General features: G+C 43.4%; 1 protein-coding gene across 3 annotated transcripts; it reads left to right on the forward strand.

Annotated features, from left to right (window-relative positions):
• The first annotated feature begins 9 nt into the window (after positions 1 to 9).
• Positions 10 to 26,645, forward strand: B4GALT4 (beta-1,4-galactosyltransferase 4). Of its 3 annotated transcripts, XM_032098495.1 has the most exons (8): positions 29 to 148; positions 1,536 to 1,605; positions 11,731 to 12,205; positions 13,749 to 13,981; positions 18,075 to 18,262; positions 22,967 to 23,089; positions 25,461 to 25,565; positions 26,011 to 26,645. In XM_032098495.1, exons 3-8 carry the CDS (start codon positions 11,944 to 11,946, stop codon positions 26,150 to 26,152), a joined length of 1,053 nt encoding a protein of 350 aa, XP_031954386.1. In that variant the 5' UTR covers positions 29 to 148; positions 1,536 to 1,605; positions 11,731 to 11,943; the 3' UTR covers positions 26,153 to 26,645. The 3 variants fall into 3 exon arrangements, with proteins under 3 accessions (XP_031954387.1, XP_031954386.1, XP_031954388.1); XM_032098496.1 differs by lacking the exon at positions 1,536 to 1,605 and having other exon boundaries at positions 10 to 148; XM_032098497.1 differs by lacking the exons at positions 29 to 148; positions 1,536 to 1,605 and adding an exon at positions 8,417 to 8,537.
• Positions 26,646 to 26,711: the final 66 nt, after the last annotated feature.

Here is a 26,711-nt window from a genome sequence, read left to right on the forward strand (position 1 = left end):
GGGTGGGCGGCGGGCCGGGGGCGCGCCGGGAGTGTGGCCTCGTCCCTGTGGCCCTGGGAGCGTGTCCGTGTCCGTGCGGCAGCGGGAACCACGCCGGGAGCGGGGCCGAGCCCCTGCAGCGCCGGGAACGGTGGGAGGCGCGGGCCCCGTAAGTACGAGCTCCGTGTGCAGAGCGGGGGAGCGCGGCGAGGAGCTGCCCGTCCTGAGGGCGAGCGGGTAGGGCTGCGGCGGGAGGGTGTGGGAATGAGCGCTGGGGGTAACGAGCGCCCGGCCGGTGTTTCGGTTTGGAATCGTTAGCGGCGGGGCCAGGGGGGCTGGGTTAATTCCACCTCCTCGGACTTAGAGCATCTGGTACGTGGCCGAAACTGGGTCGTCTTATGCAGCTCAGGAGTTCCAGGGAGTCCCTGTGCGTGCGGGGAACCCCTCATGGACATCGCAGGCAGGACTTGAGGCTGTGATCGTGCGAGTAATGGTATGGGACATAATGTCATCACAGCATAGCTTTACTGAAATAATTTGCAATAGTTACATATTTAAAAATTACGTACCAGGTGGAAGTACGTATTGTACCGGGCTCGGGGATTGGAAGTCAGGAGGACGCCTGCAATGCACTGGTTTTTGCACTTTAACTACAGCTTTGAATGGGTTTATGTTAATACAGTACCGGGTGTTTTTTTTCTCCATTTCACACATGGAAACCGGAGCACAGGCAAGTGATGCTGTTCACTAAAATTTTCTTACTGACGGGACATAAATTTTTTCAGTCACTACTCCAGGTGTTATTTTGGAGGAGCCAGAATAGTGATCAGAGGGCTTGTAAGGAGACTTGCACAGGTTCATGGAAACTGCCATTTGACAAAAACACCCCAGAGGATGATGGAAATGTGTGTGCAGGTGTTGAGGGGAAGCAGAAGTGGGGCTACTAGCAAGAATATTCAAGGTTTTACTTCTGAATCATAATATAAATGCTTTTAAAGTAGAGCTCTTATAAGATTTGAATCCTTTCAGACTTAAGATTGTCATAACACTCGAGGAGTAATAGTCAAAAAGAATATGTATATTCAGTTTCCTACTAATGCTTGCTTGTCTCAAAGAGTTAACAATGAATATCTCTTGTGGATTTGACAATTTTTCTACCCCTTCATTTAACAGCTATGGAAGTTCCCAAGGGACAGCTGAGGCAGTTTACAAGACAGTTTTCAACAGAGAGGTTTAGAGAAACAGAAGGTGAAAGTTTGATGTCTTTGAGATAGCTACCATTAAAAAAACCCAAAGAAATAAACTTTGGGATCAGTTCACATTCTTCAACTTAAATATTTACACTTTTTGTCAATAAAGTTGGTAGCTGTGTGAGATGCTCTTTCTCTAAATATATTTTTTCTTTGCCAGCTCAGTGATGATTCTGTAGGTCTTCTGTTGTTAATTACAAATACTCTGATTAAATTTAGAATACTTAAAAGTGCAAGTTCAGGGTATTGTATTGTTCTCTCTCACTGTTCAACTTGGATAATGTTTCATGAACCTTTCTTTAACAGTGTGAAGTATCACCTTTCATCCAGGATGCTGCTACTGTGAATGAGTTTTTGTGATAAACACTTCCCTTAGGTATGATTGATCTTGTTTTTGATTTATGTGGGTATTTCCTTGTCGTTTTTGTAAAAGCTGTGTTTCATTTTCACAAATACTTTTCAGTTAGAAGTAAGACATTTGCTACTTCAACTTTGGAAAACTTGGCTTTTTGTTTTTCTCCTTGGTTTGAGTTGGCATGTCCTTCTCTTTCAAATAATATGTAGTAAAAAATAGGAGTTGACGGGTGTTTGCTGGCTTTCTATAATATGATCTTAAGTCTAAGTTACCTGTATGAGTTTGGTGAACTTGGGTTTTGTTAGTTTGAAGGAGGTCTGCCTGGAGATTCTGTAGCCTGGTCGATTGATGCAAGAATTTGGTTAAAAGCTGTTGGTTTTGGTTTTTTTTTTGTGCAAATAAGTAGTTCAAAAGTCACCCAGCAGGTCTGCAACTGGGAGAGCTGGTTTTTTTTTTTTGCTTCAGAGACTGGAGGTTTTGCCCTGCATATAAATAGGACCTTGAAAATACGGTAAAACAATGGGAGAGAGCTTCCATCACGTTTTTCTTTATTGTTTTCAACATCTTTAGCTTTATAAGTATTTTGTCTTCTGTTTGAAGTGCTTTGGCATGCCTACAAGTAACATGCCTTAGAGCTGCAATTGGGTCATCTTGGTGTCCTGAGAGCAACAGCTGGGTAATATTTATTTGTCAGGCAGTGAACTGTGGGATAAAGTTATCATGCATTCTAATTCAGATAATCCTTTTAAACAGATATAATGATGATTGTAAATGTATGCAGTTAAAAGTAAGAGCAATGTTTTTGGATCTGGTGTTAGTGGGACATCATCAGCACTAATCTTGTGTTTCCCCTCAGTCTTCAGTTCTGTAGTTGGCTTCTGAACCCTTGCAGCTAATTTTATTCATCAGTGAGATGGGAAGGGGTAAGGCCTGCACAGTAATGGGAAGTGAAAGGTTGGAAAGGAGCCACTTATCCCTGCTCTGCTTCTGAGTTAAGTATCATCCCTCTTGACCTTCTCTCTTCTTCCTGGAAAGAGAGGGAGGTCTTGGTGCTTGTGTGCGGAGGGTTGTAGAGACAGGAGCTCTTTAGCCCTGAGAGGGTCGGAGAGGAGGAGCCCACATTGCCATCTCCTTTAATTCTCCAGACTCTCAAGCAGGATCTGGTTAGGTGGGGGAAAGAAATTAGTAACTGAATGTAAGAGTGATATGCTATCTCCCTCTGCCTGAAATTTTGCTGAGCTACTTGTCCAAAAGGTTTAATAATATCCTGAGTCTCGGGAGTATATTTTTCAAATTGCTTCTGCAAGCATTTGATTAAAATTTCGTGTTGCAATGTTGTACTAGTTTTGAATTCCAAAATGTTGTTCTAGGCCATATCACTTCCAAAGGGTTTGAGTTAGAGCTCTTAAATTGTATGTTTGAAAGTTTTCTGCTGCATAAAAATCCATTTGCCAATTGGTTGAAAACTGGCATATGTATAAAACACATAAATTGTGTTTTAATGTGGAAAAAGTCCTGTACATTTAGTAGCTTAACAAAGTCATGCCATCTGCGCAGCTTTTTGATGTCTTTGCAGTAGGCTCTGACAATTTGTAATCCTTACGGGAATAAGACTGCAAAAATAATAAAAAAGTAAATCTGTTCATGCCTAAGGAAGCTTTAGCTGGAATGTCTTTGGTGCAGTTCTCATGCTGAAGTACCTTTATGAGAAACAAATAATGGGATTCTGTTCTCAGTTAAGCTTTCATAATACATGTTCAACTCTATTAGTTTTCATTTTTTTTTACAACTTTGTTCATAGGTACTTGTAAACTGAAAATTATAAATGTATTAAATCTATACTACTTCTGTATTGCTTTATTTATCTGTGGTTGACACTTTCATTTAAAAAACTGTATTGTGAAGCTGAAATAAGAATACACTATATTGTAATATAGTGGTTTTCTCAGATGTTATTTTATTGTGCAGGAGAGAATTGAGTGAGGAATTCGACCAGGAATGTGTTGACATGTTTTTATAAAGTCACCTATACTGACTGATGCCACTCCAGCAAGGCAGCAGCTGCCAGAAAAAGATAGGGTATTGCTGAGTTGAGTCGTGACCTGAGCATTCCATTACACACGAGGTTCCTGTGTTCTCAGAAATCTATTTTATCATGTGGTTTTTCAGGGTATTCCACTCATCTTGGATGGGAAGATGTTTTTGAAAAGTGCTGTATTTCTTTAAAAAATGTTTCTGTGGTAAGCATTAGGGAGTGATGGGCTGTGCCAGAACTGTTTGCTGTATCCCTCACTCCGTCACTTCGGCTGGGCTCAGGCTGACAGTGCTGCGTCTTACAGTGAGGTCAGTGGCTCAGCTGTAGCTGTGTAACAAGAGGGGCCATTCATAAATGTGTTTCTTGGCCTAGAGATGTTAGATGGCATTTCCTAGAGCAGCATCAGAATTCACTGTGCCTTAGGAAAGTGGAAACTGTACTGCAGTGTTGGAGTAACACCCGCTCATTTGCTATGGCTGGACGTATAGGCTGCAGAGAACTCTCTCACCTGAGTGTACAGTAGTTGGCCCTATGTTGTAACAGGAGGAGATGCCTTGAGGGAAGCTGCAGCCTGTGGCATCCTGGCCTGGATCAGCAATAGTGTGCCCAGCAGGATTAGGGCAGTGATTGTGCCCCTGTGTTCGGCACTGGTGAGGCCACACCTTGAATCCTGTGTTGGTTTCTGAGCCCCTCACTAGAAGAAAGACATTGAGGTGAGTGCTGGTTTGGCCAAATTTAGACATATATCGTCTGAGAGAAGGCAGGTTACAAACCACCCCTCCCCCACCAGGTTTGGGAAAAAAGAAACTTTTTCCTCGAAGGGAAGTGAAAGAAATAAAAACTATTTATTTAACAAACACACAGGAAAAGGATAATACTGCTAAATAATAAAATCTCTCGCTGTGAGGAAAAGCCTGGGAAAATGTTGGAGTCTTCCCTTTGGTCTCCCTCTTCCTCGGAGCTGGGACTTGGCCCAGGGCCAGGCCCTCTGTGCTCGGTGGAAAGTCCTCCCGATGTGTTCTGATATTGAAGCAGTCCAGCAGAAAAAGGGAGAAAATCCAAAATTCCTGGAAAAACAAAGTTCAACTCTCTGGAGAAAAAAAATCCCGAAAAATGGCTGAACAAGCAAGCAGGGTGCTTTTCCTGCTCTCACACTCCCAGCAGCAGAAGGAAGAAAAAATGCGGAGAGTGAGAGTGTGTTGTCTGTCTGTGTCCTTGAAAAGCACTGCTTTGAGAAGTTTGCTCGGGTTTCGCTCTCTCCGCTCAGTTTAAAAGCATAGAAAGGCATAAAACTAACTTCTGGGCATAGAGCAGCCATAGGCAATACTACATCAAGTCACCCCAAGACACAGTGCTTAAGCAAGTCCAGACAAGGGCAGCAGAGCTGGTGAAAGGTCTGGAGCACAAGTCCTATGGGGAGCAGCTGAGGGAGCTGGGGCTGTTTAGCCTGGAGAAAAGGAGACTCAGGAGAGATCTTACCTCTCTTTACAACTACCTGAAAGGGTCGGTCTCTTCTCCCAAGTAATGAGCAACAGGACACGAGGAAACAACCTCAAGTTGCACCAGGGGAGGTTTAGATTGGATACTGGGAAACATTTCTTTGTAGAAAGGGTTGTCAAGTCTTGGAGCAAGCTGCCCTGGAAAGTGATTGAGTCACTGTTCCTGGAAGTATTTAAAAGACTTGTAGATGAGGTGCTTAGGAGCATGGTTTAGTGGTGGGCTTAGCAGTGCTGGGTTAATGGTTGGACTCAACGATCATAGAGGTCTTTTCTAACCTAAATGATTCTACAATTCTATGACCTGCATTCCTTGTCCCCCTGCACTGTTGTGGATTGGAAAGTAGAGGAGGTGGGAATGAATAAATGAAGTTGAGCCTGGGAAGAAGGGAGTAGAGGTGAATTGTACTTTTTGTCTCTCACCATCCCACTCAGTTTTCAATTGACAATAAATTACTTTTCCCCAAGTTGTCTCTGCCTTGTCAGTTGATAAGTGACCGCTGAGTATTTACCTCCCCCTCTTCTGTTCAGGAGCGGTAAAGTGAGAGAGTGGCTGGATGAGTGCCTAGCAGCTGGAAAATCAGGAACACATGTTCAAAGGACAATGGACTTCACACATACCAGTGCTTAGGGACTGCTGCATTTGTCTAGTGCATTCCCTGTGGAGAGAGTTGTTCAGCTTATTGATCATAAACCAGAGCAGGCTGGAACATGGGAATAGCGCTCCTTGTTTGGGGTAATATTGAGTGGAATAACAATGGTGTCCCTGTTAGGGATAGGTGAGATAATGAGACACACCTATTTTCTTCTCTGTCCTGCACGTCCGAGTTAAAAATGTATGGAAAGTGCTCTTTCAGTGCTTTTCTGCTGTGATATTCTCTTTGTATGAAATGGATTTATTGTATTTACCTACCAAGCCTTTCCTCATTTATGTTGTTGCAATCGCTGCTTCTGTGATGCCCACACTCCTGGAGACAGTAAGCTGTGTAAGCTAAACTATCCAGGCTATTGCCCTGGTTTCAGCTGGGATAGGGTTAATTTCCTTCCTAGTAGCTAGTAGAGTGGTGTGGTTTTCATTTAGTATGAAAATAACATTGATAACACACTTAGTAGTGCTTACCCCAAGTCATGGACTTCCCAGTTTCCCAGTGAAAAGGCTGAAGTGGCACAAGAGGTTGTGAGGGGGAACGGCCAGAACAGCTGACCCAAAATGGCCAAAGGAATATTCCATACCAGAAGGCATCATGCTCAGTGGGAAGGCTGGCCAGGGGCAGCTGCTCAGGGTCTGGCTGGGCACTGGTGAGCAATTGCGTCATGTCTGTTCTATATTCTAATTATCATTATTGTCACAGTTATTCTAATTATTGTTTTCTTCCTTTTCTGTCCTATTAAGCTGTTTTTATCTCAGCCTGGGAGTTTTATCATTATTACTTTTCTGATTCTCTCCCCCATCCCACTGTTGGTGGGGAGTTGAGGGAGTGGCTGTGTGGTGTTGAGTTGCCAGCTGGGGTTAAACCACGTCAGTTGTTTCCTGGTGTGTTACATATTCTTTTATCTTTTTTTTAGTTTGTAATTCAGGGAGTTGGAGCTGCCAGTACTTTTGTTCCTTTATATTGAGTATCAAGCAGTTATCAAGTAATAAATAATAAGAAAAAGAGTGTGGAGCCAGCACATCTGTGTATCTCTTTGTATTCTTGACATAACTGGAATATTTTAGCTGGTAGTGGCTGTTACTGTAATCAGGCCCCACAAATGCACCTTGGTCTGTTTGTTTTTAACTCATACATTTCCTCTTTAAAATTGCCTGGTTCCAGGCAGTTTGTAGAATGTTACCAGTCGTTGCCTGGAAATATCTGTTATCATTCTCCTAAAATAACCATTCCCAGTCAACTGAAAGCTGAACTACTGTTTTTCTGCTGGTTGTCATATCAGGTTTTCTGACATTTTTCAGTGGGAAGTGTAGACAAAGGATTACAGAAGATTGCTAGAAGTACTGCTTGTTTCCTAATTCAGCCAGCTCCATGTTTTCATGAGAGCTTGTGCTGGTGTAGAGAAATGATAGTTTGGGGACTGGACCAGAGAGAAAGATGAGATGGTGACTAGTTGAGACCCAGACTGGTCTGGCTTTGTGACTGACCAGTTGAAACATGTGGTAGTACTAAAGGCCCTTTCTGCACTACTGAGTATCTGAAAGGAGGAAGCTTTTCCCCGAAATACTTGTGCAGTCTTGATAATAGATAAGACCTTTCTGGCACAGAGGAGGTGGCACTCACTGGGGAAGCCTTGAAATACCTACCTGCTGGGGAATGCATGTGTTGCACAAAGAGTTCAAACAGGTTTGAGTTACAAGAGATTATCACTCTTCATGAGGCTGTACCTATACTTTCTCTCCCATCCCTTACAACAATTCACCATACCCATATATCCTGTGTCTGCTCAGTTCTTATCTTTTCTGTATCTTTAGGTAATATCTGTATACCATCTGGAAGCACAAGAAAATCCCACACCTTAGCAGACAGGTGTGCTCATAAATTCCTCTGATGTAGATGCAGTTCTACTGAAGGAAGTGTGTTTGTCAGCACACACACACACACACACACACATATATATACACACACATACACAGAGCAGCTCAGGAGGAGGGTTAGGGAAGTTGGCAGGAAAACTGTACCGGAGCTGAGCTAGCACTGACATTGCAGTACTGCATCCCTGGTAGCCTGAGGGAGCCCCAGATGGGTGAGATGACAAAGTGACACCTCTGTTTCCATCCAGCTGATCCTCTGAGGTTGCTAGAGGAGTTTTACAGGTCAAAGTGGTAGGAAAAGCACCAGTGAGGGACAACCTTGTAGTAGAAAGTTGTCTTTCATGAAAAAGGTCAGTGAGCCAGGCTGTTTGCATGAAGTAGATGCTTTGGTCCATGGTGGGACTGCCATCAATGGGTATGTCCAGGTGATAACAGACAGGAGTGTGGTGGGAGCATCGGGACTTCTCCACAGATGTGGACAAGAGGGTGGTGGGCAGCTTGATGAATGACATCTCTAATGTTTAAAATCTCCAAATGGAGCAGGTGCCAAAAGGGCACTGATAGAAATTGTGGTTTGCTTTTAGGAGCAAAGGCTTGAGCCTTTGTTTCTAATGGAAGGGTTTGTTGTGGAAATTATTTCTGAGCAGTATTGCTTCTGTCCTGGCATGCCTGAGTGCCTCTGTGCTGGTTCTGCTGTGCTAGGAGGAAAGGAGGGAGGCTGGCTGCCATCTGGGGCTGGTTCATGAGCTGAGGGAGGGGCATGTGGGACAGCACCAGAGCGCCTCTTTGGCCTGAGGAAAAGTGGGATGTGTTGGCTCTTTTTTTTTCTTTCTCCTTTAAAATTTTTTTTTCTCCCATCCTGTGATTTGAGCTGATTCTTTCCTGCAGCCTGTGACAGGTAACAGAGGTCTCTTTATGGTGTGGGGTTTCCTGGATGAAAAGTGTCTGCTGCTTGTGAAGTGCTCTCCGTAGTTCTTGGAGCGAGTGTTCGACAAGAAGGAGAGTGATGGCAGCAGCAGTGAATGGTTTAATGTGCTTTCTTCATTTGGCTTGAAATTCTGAGAAGTGGAAAGGGAGTTTGTTTGAGGATTGGATTTATTTTGTTTGTTGTTTTTCTTTTGAAATAGCACAATTTCTCGGTGCAGTTGGTGGGTTTTAAATAGGAAGAGGTAACAGGATTGTTAAAGTGTTGCATAAAAGAGGTGTTAAAAGCTACTGGCCTAGCGCCCTATTAAGAAACAAATCTGTTGAAAAGAAGGAAGTGTCTGTGAAAGGAGCAGGTATAGACTCTTGTAAAACTTGAAGACTTGGACTGTCCTGCATAGAAAAGCTGATGCTGTAGAGTGATCTTTCTATCTTGACAGATGTGAACAATTTTAGTTCCTTCTTGGTGGATTTCATGAAGAAGGCTGTTACACTTCTGATACACGTGGAGCTAACCCATTGCTGCTTTTGATTTTGGCCTAGATAAATTAATAAATTGTCTGCATAGTACAGAGCTGATTAAATGCAGTCCCAAGGAACTTTTTCATGCTTTATTTCCTGCTTGAACTTATTACAGTTTTTAGAATTAGGTTCAAGTGAATGCTCATTGCTGCTGAACCTGTTCTGCTACCTTTGGAATATGTGCATGAGCTTTAGGAGCTTGCAAGGGTTTCTGGAAAATCCTGCGTGGGAAATCTGTCCTTACTCGACTGTGTGAAACAGGCAGAGTCAGAAAGTTGGTTTGTGTAAATTAAAACTTAATTTTCCTTTCATCAGATGAATTATTGCCCTTCTGCATGAGTGTTGTGATGAGCTGAAGGTAACTAATGGTTGTGATCGTGCGTGCATATTTATGCTGCTCGGTTGAAGTGCTCAAGTGTATTTTAAGAGAGAGCAGCATTCTGTTGCTGCCACAGAACCCAGTGGAGATGTGAGTTTAGTTATTATGGGAAATTATTCACACTGACAGTAGTATAGTGTGAATATTTGTCAGAGACAAGTAATGTGAACTTTTAGTAGCAACTACTTATAGAATCTTGCAAAGCTGACAAAGGAAATTCACATGTGTGAGATTTGGAACAGGAGTGGAGGAGAGTAGAAATAGGGTTGGTGCAGTAAGCTCATAGTTTATGTCCATAATTTTAGCATCCTAGTACCTTAGCAATTTTACACCTGCATGCTCTTCCTGATATTTTAACAAAAACAACAAAATATTTCAGAAGCTGCCTCTGACTAATACTGCTGACTGCCTCCTGATGTTTCTTTATGTCTTTTCCCATGGATAGTTAATTTTAAATTTTATTTATGGAAAAAATAATTTCTTTTGAGGGACGGACCATTTGCACTAATGTGAGTACCAGTGGTAAGCAACTGTTTTAACTCCTTTTAAAGATTGTAGTCCACTTCTGGGAAAGTGGGAAGCTGTGAATATAATAAACACCTTTTGATAGTCATTCGTTGCATGTTAAATTCAGTATCTTAACTTTTATGTTGTCCTTTTCAGCCCAGGTTTATCTGGGGCACACTTGGATTGGGTGATGGAGAAGGAAATTCCCTCCTTGTGCATGCACTTAGTGCACTGGGACTTTTGTGGTTTTTTGGAGAAAATTACACCCCTTGGGGGAAGTGCTTCACCTCATGAATGCTGCATAGTAGCTTAGAGGCCATGAAAGGCAGCAATTGAGATTATTCCATAGAAACTTGCAGGTAGAGTTTAGATAAGCAGATTCTAAGGTCTTTGATTTAATAATTACAGGCTAATATTACCCATGGGGTCCACACTGCTTTCAGATGATTCATAGAGTTCATCACTGATTTCCTGTATGCAACTATTGCAGGGTATAAACCAATGGAGGAGGATGGACATTTTCTCTTTTATTTGAGTCCCTCTACTTCCTTAGGGCAACACTGTGTGTTGCATGTGAATGGGGAGAGCAAGTTGGTTATTCCTTGAACTGTCTGCTAGCAGGGACAGCAGCTGGTCATTCCCAGTGAACCCTGAGAAGCTTGGGAGTTCATCTTGTTAGTCCTGGGTCAGGCCCCCACATCCCACAAATTCTCCAAAAGACACCTGGCCTAAACTAGTGGAAATGTGGACTTACTCTATTCCTTGTGCCTGTGATACCTCTCCAGGGTCTCATGTACTTTGGAGGCTGGTATAAAATAACCTTTTCCATGTTTTTGTGTTTCTTCTCTTTGATCTAGCCTGTTTTATGTGCATTGTCTTTAATCACTGCCTTTGCTTCACTTAGCCTCAGTCCTTGTTCTTCTCAGAGGCAGCAGTTTTCTTGTGTGTTTTCTATATCAAAGTTCTCTTTTATTGAAGTTTCATTCTTTCTCTGCTATGAGATGATAATAACAGCGAAAAGAACTAGAGTGGTAACTATATGATGATGGCAGTAAAAGCCTGTATGAAAATGGAGCTCTTGAAAGAGGGCAGGAAGTGGAACAAAGGATTGGCTCCTCACAGACCTAACACTTTTGAAAAACTGAACCTTTCCCTTAAAAAGCAGGAAGATTTTCCTCCTTCAACTGCGTGTGAGAGGGGAATACTGGACAAAGACCCATAAGGTGGTGCTGACAGGTAGCAGATAAAGAATAATGATTTCTGATACCGGTCAGGTTTCACACTGCATTGTGCAGCGCAACATAGCATCGGTAATACTGTCTTTCAGAAGAAAACAGTTTATTTCTGCAAAGATTCAGGTGGTTTTCATTTTGGTGGGGCTTTACTCATAGCCAGCAGAATCTCTTGCTTTGCAGCTGTTGTTAATTTTGGTAGGAATGGAAGTAGTAAAACCTTTGTATTGCCAAGTACTGTACACAGACATAACACTGGGTAGTGGTTGCACTTTCTGATCTGAAAAAAAAAAAAAAAAGGTTGAGAGAGAAGAACAAAACAGGAAAGTGGTTTACATAAAATCATGCAGCTGGTTTGTGGCTGAGCTAGGACCAAAGCTCAGTGTCTTGGTTTCTGACCAATTGTTCGTATTTGCTGTTCCTTTTGTGTATTGTCATAACCTGTTTTCATGAAGTCTGTGAAGGTGTAGTAGTAGAGGTGGCAGAAACTAATTCTCTCCTTCCTTTTTTCTTTTTTTGTGGTCCAGGTTAAAGTCATGTTTTGTGACATTTGAAGAGCAAACAATACTATGGCTCCATGAATTTCAAAACTGCAGGAAGTGTGGCAGCCCTCCCTACCTCCAGCTTTCCTTCCCTACTGTGACGTTCTTATTGGGAGCTGTGGTTTCATCCCCACTGGATATGCAGTGACCTGCCTTGGCATCAGAGCAGAGGAAGCAGTTTGTGAATCAGGGAAAGCCATGGCCTTGGATGTTTATCACCTCTTCTATAAGTTCAAAGTGTTGGTGCTTGTCACTTCGCTTTTGATGGTGCTATGGACCACATTCAGTTACTTAGTGGACACCAGACAGGAAATTCCTAAAGCTAAGAGCATGGTGGAATTTTTCAGGAAGGTAACTAGCCTGGAGCACAGTCAAAAGGAAGAGAAGATCAAATCCACTGCAGACATTCCCATGGTGAAGTCATTTCAGGGTCCCTGCCCAGCTGTGTCCCCATACCTGCGTAAGTGATGGTGTTTTCCTCTCCTCTCTGACAAGTTAATCTGCTGTAGTGCTGCTGACTTGGATTTCTTCCTAGCCGTTTACCAGCTGGACACCTTTCCTGTGAGACCAGTACAACCAGTTGCAGGAAGCACTCCAGGGTGGGAAGTGTCGTGTGGCACGGAGTGCCTGTGCTGGGTCTGGCTGGGAGAGCAGCTGGTGCTGCGCTCTGCATTTGTGGGTAAAACAGCTTTGGTGACACACCAGTAACTCGGCTACTCTGAACGGCATTTGCACTCTCCTGAGGCTTCGTCTCTGTCTGTTTTGGCCCCCTAAAATCCAGTGGGGTGGGCAGGAGGCCGGGAGTGGGCACAGCCCAGACTGCTGACCCCAGCTGACTGCAGGGGTATTCCATACCCTGTGACTGTGCCATTTATCATGCTCAGCAGTAAAAACTCGAGGAAAGGAGGAAGGAGGGATGTTCATGGTGGCAGCATTTGTCTTCCCAACAACTGCTGAATGTGCTGAAGCCTTGCTTCCCTTGATGTGGCCAGACACCTGCCTGCCAGTGGGGCTTAATGAAAGAATTTTTCTTTTTCCCTTGCTTATGTGTGCATCTTCTGCTTTTTTTTTTTAATTAAACTATTTTTGTCTCAACCACAAGTCTTTTCACCTTTCCTCAGGTTTTTGCCTTTTCATTATTAAATATACTTTTGTGTCTCTGTGTTGACAATTGAAGGACTTCACAACTCTGTTGGAGTTAGCATTAATTATGATGAAGGTTCAAATGGGTGACTGTTTTCTTGGTTTGGGCATTTTTATTATTCTTTTTTCTTGGCTTGGTACTGCTAGCAGCACCAGGCTCCTGCTTTGCAGTATCATGTCATTATCTTCTTTCTCTTCCTTATTGTGAACCTGATTAGGGATTTGTTTGCGAAGGTGGATTCTTCCTTTTTCCCTGATGTAAACCAAAAAGCTTCTGTCTCCCTGCACACCCTCACTCCAACCCCAAGGTGTATTTGCTTAATTAAATGCAGCATGGCTGTATTGTACTTTTTCATGGGCTTGCTGAGTCCACAGGAGCTGGCATGATAGCTCAGTGGGAGATAAGAGATGAAAATTTCATTTGGCTACAGAAAACCTTGCTATGTTTTATCTTACAAATTGATAACCTTAAGCCTGTCATGCTTTTTTTGTGCTTTAGGTAGTGATGACTTCTTACAGCCACAGTCCTATGTCTCTTTCCACTTTCTTCTCCTGCGCTTTGCCTGGCAGTCATTTTTGCCCAGTCCTTCTGCAGTAGCTTAGAACTTCTCTTGAGTTTTTTTAAAATATTTTTTATTGCCTCTACTTCATAATCAATTTAAGTGACTACATGCTTGACACCCTCTCTTTCCAGTGCCTGTGTAATATCCTTGTAGTACTACTTTTCTCTTGGAAGGGTAAGGAAACCAATTGGGGCTTGAACTTGGGTTTCTTACACTGGTTACAGAGTGCCTCATTAAGTGACTGGACCAGCCACAATCTGAAATGACTCAGGAAAGCTTCTTGTGCTTCTCCTACAGGAGGTGCCAGCAAACTCTCCTTCAAACCATCTGTTACACTGGAAGAAGTGCAAAAGGAGAACCCTCAGGTAGCCAAGGGCCGGTACCACCCTGTGGAGTGCTCAGCCCTGCAGCACGTGGCCATCCTTATCCCTCACCGCAACCGAGAGAAGCATCTGCTGTACCTCCTGCAGCATCTCCACCCCTTCCTGCAAAGGCAGCAGCTGGATTATGGCATCTACGTCATTCACCAGGTGAGGCAGCTGTGCAGAGCTGTTTGGGTGAGGGTGATGGCTGTGCCCTGCAGCCTGAGGAGAGGCTTCTGCTGCCTCTGCTGTCTGACATCCATCCTCCAAACCTGCTTTGAACAGTTCTGCTTGCTGAGGGGTGCAACAGTGCCTGCAGCCACTGCTGGTGGCACTACTGGATCTCAGGGCTGGGGAGTGTTGGCAGTGTCTTTAACTGGTGTTCATTTCCCAGTCTAAGTAACTTCGTGTTCCTGAGTTAGCATTCAAGGTAAGCATCTTTTGCACTGCTAATGCAACTCACTTCTCTTGCAGTATCCACACATGTAACTAGGCTGGCCTGTTCTGTCGTCACATTTGGAGTCATTTGGATAGAAGGCCTCAGTTTGTCTCTAGTCCCTCTCTCCCATCAGGCTCTTGTGCTTAGTAAGTTGTGTGTATAATGTGGTTTTATGTTTGCTTTCTCAAACTAAACACAACAGCTGCTGCTTGTAGTTGCTTTATTTGCTCATCAAGTGTGGTGGGAAGTAGTCGTCATGGAAGAGCACTTGGTTCCTGAAAGTTTTATTAATTTCTTTATTTGTATTCTTCCTACCAATGGTGTTTCAGTGGCTAAAACTTAAGCAGACCTGTGCCACATTGTCTTTCATCAAGGTGCTTATGTTCTACTTGCATATGCTAATAGCATTATATATTGCACTTTCGTAATATGTTGTTTTTTTCTTGATCTTCTGTTATGTTTGTTTTCTTTCACTGTCATTTACTTACGTGTTCTGCTTTGGCTCCAAACAGACATTTCAAACAGCAGAAGAAAAAGGTGATAAATTAATACAGTTTCTCTTCCCTCCTGATTAAAGAGCCTAGAGTCAATTAATCAGTATGAGGCAGCGCTTTCTAGGTGAAAGCTTACACTCTTACACTTTTGCTCAGCTGAATGTCTCAGCAGAACTGCAATAAAAGTCATGGCATCATATATTTACTTGGAATGAACTGCTCTTCCATTGTTTAGAGTCATCATGTGGCCTGTAGAGTGGTAAAACTGAGGGCTTTCTTTTTTCTGCATTACTACGTATTATAATCATTCATCTACTGGCTCATTCTAGCAGGAAGTGGTGGTTAGGAATAAATTATTGGGAGAATGGGCATATCTTTTTAATTTCTTGAAATATGTGCAGTGGAGAACTGCTGTTTTCATGTTAGCAAAAAGTAATACAGAAGTATGGAAGTTTTGTCTGATGAGAGCAGTGTAGGAGCCTGGGTGGGTGGCTCGGTCGGGACGGACGGAGACGAGAGATCTCTAAAGTCAGATCTTGGAACATGCGGTTTATTGCAAAGGGCGTGGGTACAGGGGCACTGCTTAGAGCTGCCAGACTCAGCTTGGAGCAGGCCCAGGAGAGCAAGAGAGTAAGCGGGTAAGTAGAGAGAGAGAGCGAGAGGAATGAGAGTGAAGAAGTAGTGAGAGAGAGTGTAGTAAGAGTAAGAGTGGAATAAGAGTGTCTGAAGTCCTGGTTACAATACAATAAATCATCTTCTGTTCTGAATATTCTAATTGTCACTAACCAATCTAATACAAGATACAAATCCTATAGCATTTACATACAGCCTATAAGAGTTCTTATATTACCATAGAGTGTTACATCTTAACTTCTAAAAACTACTCTTTGGACCCCTTCTGCTGAGCTAGTAGGGTCTGCTCTGACCCTTGGACTTGTTTGCAAGCAGAGGGTATTGTTCAATCAAGAGGGGATTACCTTCAGTCGGCCATACCATTGTTTTCCAGTTGTTCAGTAACTAAGACTTGGTAATTCAAAGGTGGCTTTCATTTCGATGTTGCCTGTAGTTTTCATATTCCCAAAATCTTTTGTCAGGCAATCATATTTATAAGGCTTTCCTGTTTCATCTTCCCCAACAGAGCAGCAGTGTCAAACCTGAACTTATTCTGTCAGAGATTGTGCTTGGAAGATTGGAAGCTTTCACATAGCTTTTCCATGCAGATAGGCATGCCCAAAGCCTGGAAAGTGGGTCAAGTGGGGCAAATCCATTTTTACTCTCAATTTGTGATGTCATTAGTTGTTTTAAGTCTCTTCTGAGGAAAGACAAACAGGAACTTAACTGTTGAAATAGAGTCTGTTTTGGAGGTAGATTAAATGGGCCTTTTGTATTTTTTCTGTGAGCCTCTGAAGGCCTTACTCCAGATTTCTTCTTTTTGGGCTGCTTTTAACATCTCTAAAGTCATGCTTCTTTAAATGTATGCATACATGAATGCTGTACTTAGAACAGTGTGAGTTTGTAATCCCTAAAGGGCGAGTAATTTCTTGCCCAAATAAATTTTGTCTTGTGGTTAGTGTTCTTCTTCCATAGAAACAAAGGGAGACAATTCTGTCCTTGATAAAAGACGAGTAAGTTCTGCTATTTGTTCAGTGTGTGGTCTGACATGGAAAACTGCCCTTCCTGGAAAGCACTGTCAGCTGGCATTTGGGTGCTGTGGTGGCTTTCGTGATAGGAAAACAGAATTTCAGCAGATGGAAGATGCTGCTCCTGAACTAAGCTGGGTTTGATACTCAATAGAAGTGATGGTCTCCAAATGTGTCTGACACCTGATTTGTTCTGTTCACTCAATAACCTATGTTTTCATCCTCAGGAGGAGATATCTCATGGGTATTTTTATATACAGGACATTTTAAGAAGAACAAACAAACAAAAATCCAAAACACACAAAAGCCCCCCCATTCAGAAATTTGACACCCTGATTTTGGGTGAATTGTATCTAAATTTTCTAATGGAAAATTAATCTCCAGAGAATGAATGCAATTGATTATCCATCTCTTAACTTCTCAGAATGGGCACTGTATTGTATTTTTCAGACTGCAGGTATGGAGTTATAAATCCCATCAATCATCTTCGTGCAGGAGCAGATGGTTGTTTTAGTGATGGTGAACAAATTCTGCTTTAGAGGAAAGTGTTACTTTTTAGCACAATAAAACATGTTTTGTATACAACAGCTTTTCCCTGCAGCTCACCTTCTCTTAGCCTAGGGAGGCCAGCTTCTTTCTCATTTTCCATGGAGCCTCTTTCTGTCCAGGCACCTTCTAGAAAATATCCTAGAATTCCAAGCAGTTTCTCTTGAAATTTTTTTATTGTTATTCTTTCAAGTATATCAGGTTCCTTGCTCTGGAAAATGACTGTCCTGTCCATTTCTGGGAGGGCAAGGTTTGGTCCTCTGGTTCCAGGTGGGAACTGGAGGCAGATCCTCACTTTGTCCTCAAGAGCAGAAAGATAAGCACATGTATGGCTCCAAAGTGACATGATAAGCTTACGAAACTGCCAGGCGTGCGTGGATATACCTATACCTCAGCAGTGAAAAATTAGATTTTTGAAAAGCAGCTGCTAACTAACTTATAGCAAAAGCAAACGATGAAGACTAGTAAAAAGAAGGTGAAGCTCTGTGCTAGGAGCAGGCCCCATGCAACAGCATAATCAGGTTATAGGTAGGAGGTAAAAATGAGGAGACCTGCTTTTCGCTTCCCACTCTGCCATCTGTGTGTGAGCTGAGGAAATACAGGGAACTCTCAGCATCGCTGTCCTTGAGGCTGAGGGAACAAGCATAAATCGTTTGTGGCAAGGGCCTGACAACTAGAGATTAATTAGCATGGGATTAACATGGGGATTTGGTTTTGCTTTTTTAAAAAGAACTTCCATAAGCCTTACTGACACAGTTGTATGGAACACATTTTTAGGCTATACTGGTACCTCTCTGTTGTGGAGCCTGATGGTAACTCCAGGACTGGGGGCAGAAGGGCAGTTAAGCCACATGATGGAGCACTCACAGGTGGGGTACCCAGCTATCCACAGGCTTTCCTGGCCCTGGCTGTGTGTGTTCATGATGAATAGAGGCTGGAGAAACACGTTGCACCTTTGGTCACTTCGATGCTGTGCCCAGTGTTACGGGGCACTCTTTGTGCAGTCACTGCTGCCGAGGTGCTGGAAAAGCCACACGGATGTGGTTGCAAACCAAGCGATCGGAACAAATGCCCAGGAGCAGCTCTGGTTCAAAAGCTGTGGCACCTTCTTCAGAGTTGTTTTTTTCCATTCTCTTCCACAGGCTGGCAACACCAAATTTAATCGAGCTAAACTGCTGAATGTAGGATACCTAGAGGCCCTAAAAGAAGCAAGCTGGGACTGTTTCATTTTCCATGATGTGGATCTGGTGCCAGAAAATGACTTTAACATTTACATGTGTGACACACAACCAAAGCACCTTGTAGTTGGCAGGAACAATACTGGATACAGGTAGGAAACCAGCAATATGGAAAGAATACCAGCGGGGAAATGCCATGTTACTGATAATGTTCCTCTTCTGATGGAGCTGTATGCTGTTATCTACCCTTCCTTCTGACACCAGGTTTCTGGTGGTAACACTTCACCTCTCTGGAGTACAGGACTGGACAGACACCTCTGAAGTCACCCCTGTGGTTTCCTGTACAAATGATCATTGTTATTATTCTGGTTTCTGGGGTTGAATTAAGGGGTGTTTCAAGAGGAAAGCAATGTGCCAGAGGTTGTGCAGAGACCTTCTGTCAAAGCTAGATACACATTTACAGTTTCCTGATCCTGTGGTTTGAGGGTGGGACTTTACTGTAACAGAACTTGCCACTTACTTCTGCTGTTGAAGAGGTAATGCCTGATATTGAGAGCTCAGGTGTGGGAATTTGCCAAGGGATAGGTCTGTCCTTTAATTATTTGATTGAACAGTGTATAACACAAGATAATTCTGATTTTTAAATGAGTCCCCTAAGTGCTCATGTGATCTAAATAGTTTGAAGTGAAAAGTCAGGTTCAGTCTATCTCAGAGAGGAAAGGCTCTTGAACTTGGTGAATTTAATGACTAGAAGTGTTTACACTTGTTTCTTTCAAGATTCACTTCATGTCATGTCACTCTAAATATTGATTAGAAGTGGGCTTTGCAAAAGCTAATCTCAAAGTACTTTGAAGTAAAGCTCTGCTTTGCTTCTGCATTTCCTTTGTTAAGTATATGAGAAAGAGGTGGGATGTGCCAATACTTACACAGAATAATACTCACTTTCCAGTCATTTAGTGAAAACTGGAACAAGTACATACATACAAGGCTTTTGGAGCACTTGCAGAGTATTCCACTGGAATACTGGTGGCTTGAATTTGAGTAGTACTTTTTCTGTGTCACTGCCTGTGTTTACGCATCCATGAAGTGGGGATAATAATGCTCTGCTTCCAAGGCATGTCTGAAGGAATTCAGATTCTGAGCTCAAGAATGATACTTGAACTGAGCTGATACCACAGGTTGAAATCTCGGTTGGCTGACTTCAGTGTTTTGCTGCAGCTGGGGTGAGCATACTGAGACATGTTGCTCAGATGAGGTAGAGAAAACGGAACTGTTCTGTATTAACACAAAATGTCCTGCACAGGAATGTGGGTTGGTTTGTGTTTTGTGGGAATTTTTTTGTTTTGTTTTGGTTTTAGGGTGTTTCTGGGGGAAGTGGGGTTTTTTTTGTTTGTCTGTTTTTTGGTTTTGGGTTTTTCTTTAGTTTCCTGGTGTTGCATGGGGGGAATTATTTTTCTTCCAGGGGGCTATATTCTACTGTGATGCAGTGTGCAGTAATCTTAGCACCCGTATTTCTTTGGAGATCCAGTGCCTTATCTTTAGCTACATAACTACAGCTCAGTTTTAGATTCTTTTAGACAAGATTTATATATTAAAGCTTTGAAGATAAGATTGGGAAAACTCTTTTATTTTAATAAAGGTTTTTCCTTGAGACCAGCACAACATCTTTTCCTCCTGACCGTTCCTATTGTACGTATTCTTCAGTCAGTTTTAAAAATTCCAAAGGAGCTGATGTTCCCTTGTCCTCAGGGAAGGGTGTTTACAGAGGTTGTTACAGTGATGCATGTTTGCAGGTGATGTCAGCTGGGAGCAAGTTATGCTTGGGTCCTGCCAGTTCTGCGCTGCCTGAGAAGGGTTGAAAGCACTGTCCTGTTTACAGGATCACAGAATGGATGGGGTTGGAAGGGACCTCTGGGGATCATCCAGTCTGCCACCCCTGCCAAGGCAGGGTCTCCTAGAGCAGGTGACACAGGAACTTGTCCAGGTGGATTTTGAATATCTCCAGAGAGGGAGAGACCACGACCTCCCTAGGCAGCCTGTGCCACTGCTCTGCCACCCTCCATGGAAAAAAGTTCTTTCTCATGTTGAAGTAGAACTTTTTGTGTTTTAGTTTATGGCCATTGCTCTTCATCCTGTCACTGGAAACCACTCAAGTGTCTGGCACCATCCTCTTGGCACCACCTTTGAGATATTTATTTGCATTGATGAAATTCCCTCTCAGTCTTCTCCAGACTAAACAGGACCAGCTCCCGCGGGCTCTTCTCGTAAGAGATGCTCCAGACGCCTCATGATCTTTGTGGCCTCTGCTGGACCCTCTCCTGCGGGTCCTTGTCTTTCTTGACCTGTGGAGACCAGAACTGAACACAGCACTCCAGATGTGGCCTCTCTAGGGTTGAGTAGAGGGGGAGAATCCCCCCTTGACCTGCTGGCCCCACTCTTCCCAATGCACCTCAGCTGTGGTTCCTTTGGTGTCTGCCTCTCCAGTGGTGTAGGAGAATTATGGGGTGAATAAGCAAGCAGTGGGGTGTGTGTATGGATGTGTGCATGGGCAGTCAGTTCCCAAACTGTCAGGCTGCTGGAATGGGATGTGATCCTGTTGGTGAGTGACCTGAAAGCACAGCTGGGTAGGGCTCTGCCCTGCTGTTCCTGTTTATGGAACCTTCTTGCTGTCCGTTCCATCTGTTTACTGCGTTCCTCTGGAGTATCTGTAGCAGAAGTCTCAAGGCAGTAATGTGTAATTAAAACTTGATGGAACCTCCTCTACCTTGTGGCTTGTCTCTTCCAGGAGAGGAGATAAAGGGGAGAGAAAAATCTGTTCACAAGTCAGGCCTGACCAACCTGATTAGCCTTCTCTGATTTGACTAGTGTGGATGAAGGTGTAGTAGTGGATAATGTTTATCTTAGGAAGGCTTTCAACACTGTCTCCCATAATGGTCCCACTGACAAAGTGATGAAATATGGAGTAATAAGAGGACACTGAGATGGGCTAAAACTGTCAGAACTGCTGGGCTCAAAGGGTTCTGAATAGCAGAGCAAAGTCCAGCTGGAGGCCAGTCACTAGTGGTTTACACCGGGGTTTGATACTGGGGCTGGTACTAGTTAGTATCTTCATCAGTAGCCTGGAAGGTTGCAGATTGCATCCTCAGCAGGTTTTCAGAGGACAGAAATCTCACAGGGTTGGTTTATGTAGCATGGCCTTTGTCAGGCTGGAGAATGTGGGCAGCAGGAATCCGAACAAAGAAGTTCATCAAAGGGAAATGCAGGGTCCTGGGCCTGGAGAGAAGTAACTCTGTGCACCAGTAGCTGCTGGAGGCTAACTTTCTGGAAAGCAGCTTTACAGGAAAGGATCTGGGCCAGCAAGGTGCCCTTGTGACAAAGGCCACTGGCACCTTTGGGCTGCATTAGTGGGGGAGTTATCAGCAGGTTGAGGGAGGTGATTATTCCTTTCTACTCAGCACCATGGAAATGATACCTGGAGTGCTGTGTCCACTTCTGGCACACACAGGAGCAAGTCCAAAGGAGAGCCTGAGATGATGATGAAGGGATTGCAGCATCTGACATGTGAGGGAGGCTGACAGTGCTGGGACTGTTTAGCAGAGAGAAGGCAGAGGGGGATCTTGGAAATGTGTATACATACCTGATGGACGGGAGTAGAGACTGTGGAGCCAGACCCTTCTCAGTGAAAGGCAAGAGGTAATGGGCCCAAACTGAAATACAGGAAATTCCACTTAAACATACGAAAAAGCTTTCTTACTGTGAAGGTGGTCAAATACTGGAACAGGTTGCCCAGAGAGGTTGTGGAGTCTCTGTCCTTGGAGATGCTCAGAATCTGACTGAACATGTTCCTCAGCAAGTTGCTCTAGCAGACCCTGCTCTGAGCAGAGAGGTTGGATTGCATGATTTCCAGGGGCCCCTTTGACCTTCACAATTCCTCTGTGATGCTGTGACTGGAACAAAAATCAGCCAGGAAAAAGAATCTTGAGGGAGGTTGTGTTGGGGGTCTTGTGTTGTTTTTTTTTTCCTCCTCTGGTGTTTTTAAAATATATTCATGGTAAACCAGAAATAATAATAAGCATTGTCTGGCATGTCAAATGCCATAATGAGTACTTTCTAGCCCTGGCAATTTGTTCATCTGTTTAGATTCATATATGTGTACAAATCAAAATGCAATCTGCAGCCATGTGCCCATCACCTCTGAATGGGCAGGGGCAAGGTAGTAGAGGCTGTGTTGTAATGTTACCTTAAGGGCCAAGACAGAGGAGGGCATCATAAAAAACAATTAGCAGAATGGCCTAAGATAAATAAAGATGGTATGCAAACACCTTTTTAAAGTAGATAAATTTTTCAGGATGAGGAAGGTAAAAGTTAGAAATTAATCTCTAGAGCTGAGCTCCATTACATTGGGTTACTAAGTAACTTGCACTGTACCTTACCTTGGAATTGTTACTGCAATATCCAGTAGCACATGTCCCCTTGCTGTGAGCTGATTTCATTCCAAGTTCTTCAGATTCAGCTCTAAGATAATCAATGGCTTGCTGTTGTTATTGCAAAGCTTCTACCACATTAGTGCATAGCTTTGTTGCTTTTCTATACATCAGAGTCCCCGAAGTGAAATACCTTTTTGGCTGGCAAGGGGAATTGTGTAAAGAGAGAGAAGCTTCTCTCAGTTGGATAGGTAACTTTTTCTGGCCTAAAGCAAATCATCATCTTTTTGTGAAAGGAGGAAGAGAACAGGACCAGCTTTTAAGGATTTGTGCACCCTTAATTCTGTGAAAGACATGTCTAGATCTGGAGTGATATTTTCATTGTTGATGGAATTTGACTTAATTCTTCGTTCTCTCTTCTTGTACCTCTAGGTTACGGTACCGGGGCTATTTTGGAGGTGTAACTGCTCTTACAAGAGATCAGTTTTCCAAAGTGAATGGATTCTCTAACAGCTACTGGGGTTGGGGTGGAGAAGATGATGACCTTCGAATCAGGTAAACAATGAGGAATTAGTTAAAAAAATTTTTAAAAATTGGTGCAACTTCACACCAAGCCTCCAAGAGCACAACACTACAGGGGCCTTCATTCAAACCAGTATTGAACAGTATTGCAGTGGAGATGTGAAGTGCAAGATGCACTTCTGTGAGCAGTTTCCTCTTTGCAAGGGTTAGCTGTGTCTGATGCCTAGTCCTCTTCCTCACAGTTGGTTGGTTGTGGGTTATTTGGTTGGTTTGGTTCGATTTTGTCTCAGACACACAGCATTTGTATTCTTGCTTGGAAATTGGTTATAATTGAAGTCTGGAGTGTGGTTTGCCAGAGACACACAAATGTATTGAGTTCCAGTACTTTGCAAGAGTGTGGGAGTGTTTTGGTGGGACTGGGTGTTCTGCATTCATTGACTACTGGATTTACTCCAAGTAGGGCTTAGTTTGTATTTGTGTGGTGTTGATTATAGTGAAGATAGCAAATAACTTGAATTTTAGAAAAGCTACATATATATGCATATGCCCTTTGCTCTTGTGAAAACTTATTTTGCAGCTGTGCCTGTCAAAGTAGGAGAAACCTGTTGGCTGGAGAGGTTTAGTGGGACAAAGAAGTCAGCAAAACTTTTTTGTTGATCTTTTGCCATTTGCCTAGGAAGGAACCTCTAATCCTGCATTGCTATTAGTAAATGGAGAAAAAAACCACAAGCAAACAACAGATAAGAACCCACAACTCTGCAAGCTCTGCTGGCAGAGCCTATCAGTTTGGCTTATCATTTTTAGTTGCTATCCTTTCCAGTTGCTTTAATATGCAAACAAACATTTTGGGGACAAAAAATTTATATCCCTGGTGATGTTGTGTAAATATACAGGGGATCAAGTGTGTTGAAAGTTAGGAACTTGCAAATGAAAGTGTTTCTCGGTGTCAGTCCAGCGCATTGCTCAGCTGTATCTCAAGAAATCTAAAAGGTCTGCTGGAGGCATGGATTTCTGTCCCTTCTTAACCACAACTATTTCTTCCTTCTTAATTCTGCTTAGACACACCAAATTCTCTGTGACCTCCTGGGAGTTGGCTTTTATAGTGTAGGGGGTGGCTTGGTGCCTTCTTATTCCCTGGCTTCCCAGAGTGATAGTTCTTTCAGATGTTCCCATGGGCAGCAGAGAAGCAGCAGGACAGCAGGATTTACTGAGAGTCTCTATGATGTTTGCAGGGAGTTGGAAACAAAACTGATGCTTGTGTGTGGCACTTTGTAACTTTGCAGCTGTTGACGTCTTGGTCGGGAAACGAAGTCATGAGCCAGTGTGTGCTCTGTAACTGGACCTGGCTTGTGCCCTTCCTCTCGGCTGGGCCTTGGGCTGGGCTGGGCTGGTGACCGAGTTTGCAGGGCAAGCTTGTTGTCTGGTGGGTTGTTGTGTGGAGAGATCCTTGGAGCCTTCCCGAGGGAAGTCAGCAGATGGCAGCATCCCTTCGGTGCCCTCAAAATTCGGGGCTGGGGACTTTCAGATTCTACTGTTCTGCTTCTGGAACAAACGTCATGGTCTCTTCTGGGCCCCCTCCTAAGGCGTGTATCACAAAGAGATACTTCAGATCATTTGTTGTAGGTGTTTGATAATCTACTGCTACAAAGTCATGGAAATCTGTAAGGGCTCAGTTTTTTCAAATCTTGGTTTCCTGTTTTTCTTTCAGCTGATGAGTGACTAGCAAAGAGGTGAACTATTCCTTAATTCCCTTGTCATACAGTTTCTTTCTTTCTGCTGTCAGAGCAAAGTTGTGCTCCACAGATAGGTGTAAGGTCAAAAGCTCCAAGTGCCTGATGTCAGACGCTTAAATCCGTGCATAGGGCTCTCCACTTCTGGCATTGTTCTCAGAGAAATTTTCTTCATGTGAACAAATAAAAGTTTTTCAACTGTCTGCCAGCTATTAAAAAAGAAAACAAGCTTTAAAAAATTTTCTTCTCTTTTTTTAAAGTGGAGAACTATCAAGTATAGGGGTTTTATTGCAGGGGTTGAGATGAACTTGTCGCAGAACATGTGGAGACTTGCTGCAGGGCAGTATAGAGTAGTCCAGTCCATACTGATACAAATGTACTCTGTTGTATAATGTGTGCTTTAAGCTCTACATCTTTGCTATAGTAGCTGCCTGCTTCTGTTCAAAAGAAAGGTGTATCTGCCACCCGCCCCCAGACCTCCAGAAATGCAATTCTGAGCCTCATTTCTCTGGTAAAATGGGTTGTGGAATAGATGCAGATGAGCTTTTACAACTCTCTATATTTGCTTCCACAGCATCTACAAGAGATGAAGTCTCCAGTTGTTGGGTTTTTATCATTAAGAGCTGGTTTATAGGTGTTGTCTTCCTCACAACATTTCTGACTGCTTCTTGCAGGGTTGAGATGCAGAAGATGAAAGTGGTGAGGCCGCCTGCTGATGTGGCCAGGTACACGATGATCTTCCACAACCGTGACCACGGTAACGAGGAGAATCGAGAGAGGTGGGTCAAGAACAGGTTTCTGCCTCGTCTCGTCTTGGTCTGTGGCTGAGCCAGGCACCTGGGAACCAAGTTCTTTGCTCTAGGCCAAACAGGCATTTTGTGCGGTACCCAGAGGCTCTGGGGGACACCCCTGTGACAACACTGTTCACAGCTGGTAGCTGCTTTCTGTACATGAGATCTTCCTAGAACTGACTGGTGGTGTTCCCTAGAAACTTCCAAAATTACAGTTACATAGGTATGGTTTGAGCATATGATTTCAGAGATTGCTCCAAAGGATTTTTCTCCCCATATGTGCTTGTGCTGAAGACAGGGGAAACAGGACTTTGCATTCCCAGTAGATAGAAAATTGCAGTAGCTTTGCTTCCAAATTTACTTCTATTGGGAAAGAGCTCAAAACTCCACTCCTGTGCATATCAGTGAAGATTTTTCTCCTCTTTGTCCTCAGGATGAAGCTGCTCCGTCAGGTCTCTAGAACATGGAAGACAGACGGGCTGAATTCCTGTTCCTACAAACTGCTCTCAGTGGAACACAACCCGCTGTACATCAACATCACGGTGGATTTCAGTGTGCAGCCCAAGGTCTCATAGGGGCCAGCACCTCCCAGGTTACAGGAAATGGCAACAGATCTCCTTTGTGGCTGCTGTTAGAGCAGATGACTTCCAGCACCTGCTTGGAAGAGTCCTTCAGTAGCACAGGAAAAAGTAAAGTGTTCCTTCACAGCATCTCATTGAGTGGTTGAGAGTTTCCTTTTGTGAGGACTGGAGTTAGAGACTGACCCAAGGGACAGGTCCTTGTGTTCTTCTATGCACTTTTTGCTGGGACATTGGAAAAAGTGTCCTTGTTTGGGCTGGTCCAGTGGAAGCACTTGAACCAAGTCCCTGAAAAAAAAATTTGGTTTGCAACTATTTCTAAACTTATTTGTGGTTTCATTAAAAGCACAGTAATTCTTCAAGAATTACAAACTTGATGAGAAAAGTTAATTTTTTCTAGCCTAAGGAAAAACTGCTTATGTGTGAGGGAAGGGCAGTAATGGTAATGGGTAAGGGGATGTTACAAATCTCTCAATAAAATGCAATTCACGGAACTCCAGAGTGTCTTGTCCTTCACACCACAGTGTCCCCTGCTGCAGGACTGCTGATGTAACCC

Source organism: Corvus moneduloides, chromosome 2 (assembly GCF_009650955.1).
Source record: "Corvus moneduloides isolate bCorMon1 chromosome 2, bCorMon1.pri, whole genome shotgun sequence".
NCBI lineage: Eukaryota > Metazoa > Chordata > Aves > Passeriformes > Corvidae > Corvus > Corvus moneduloides.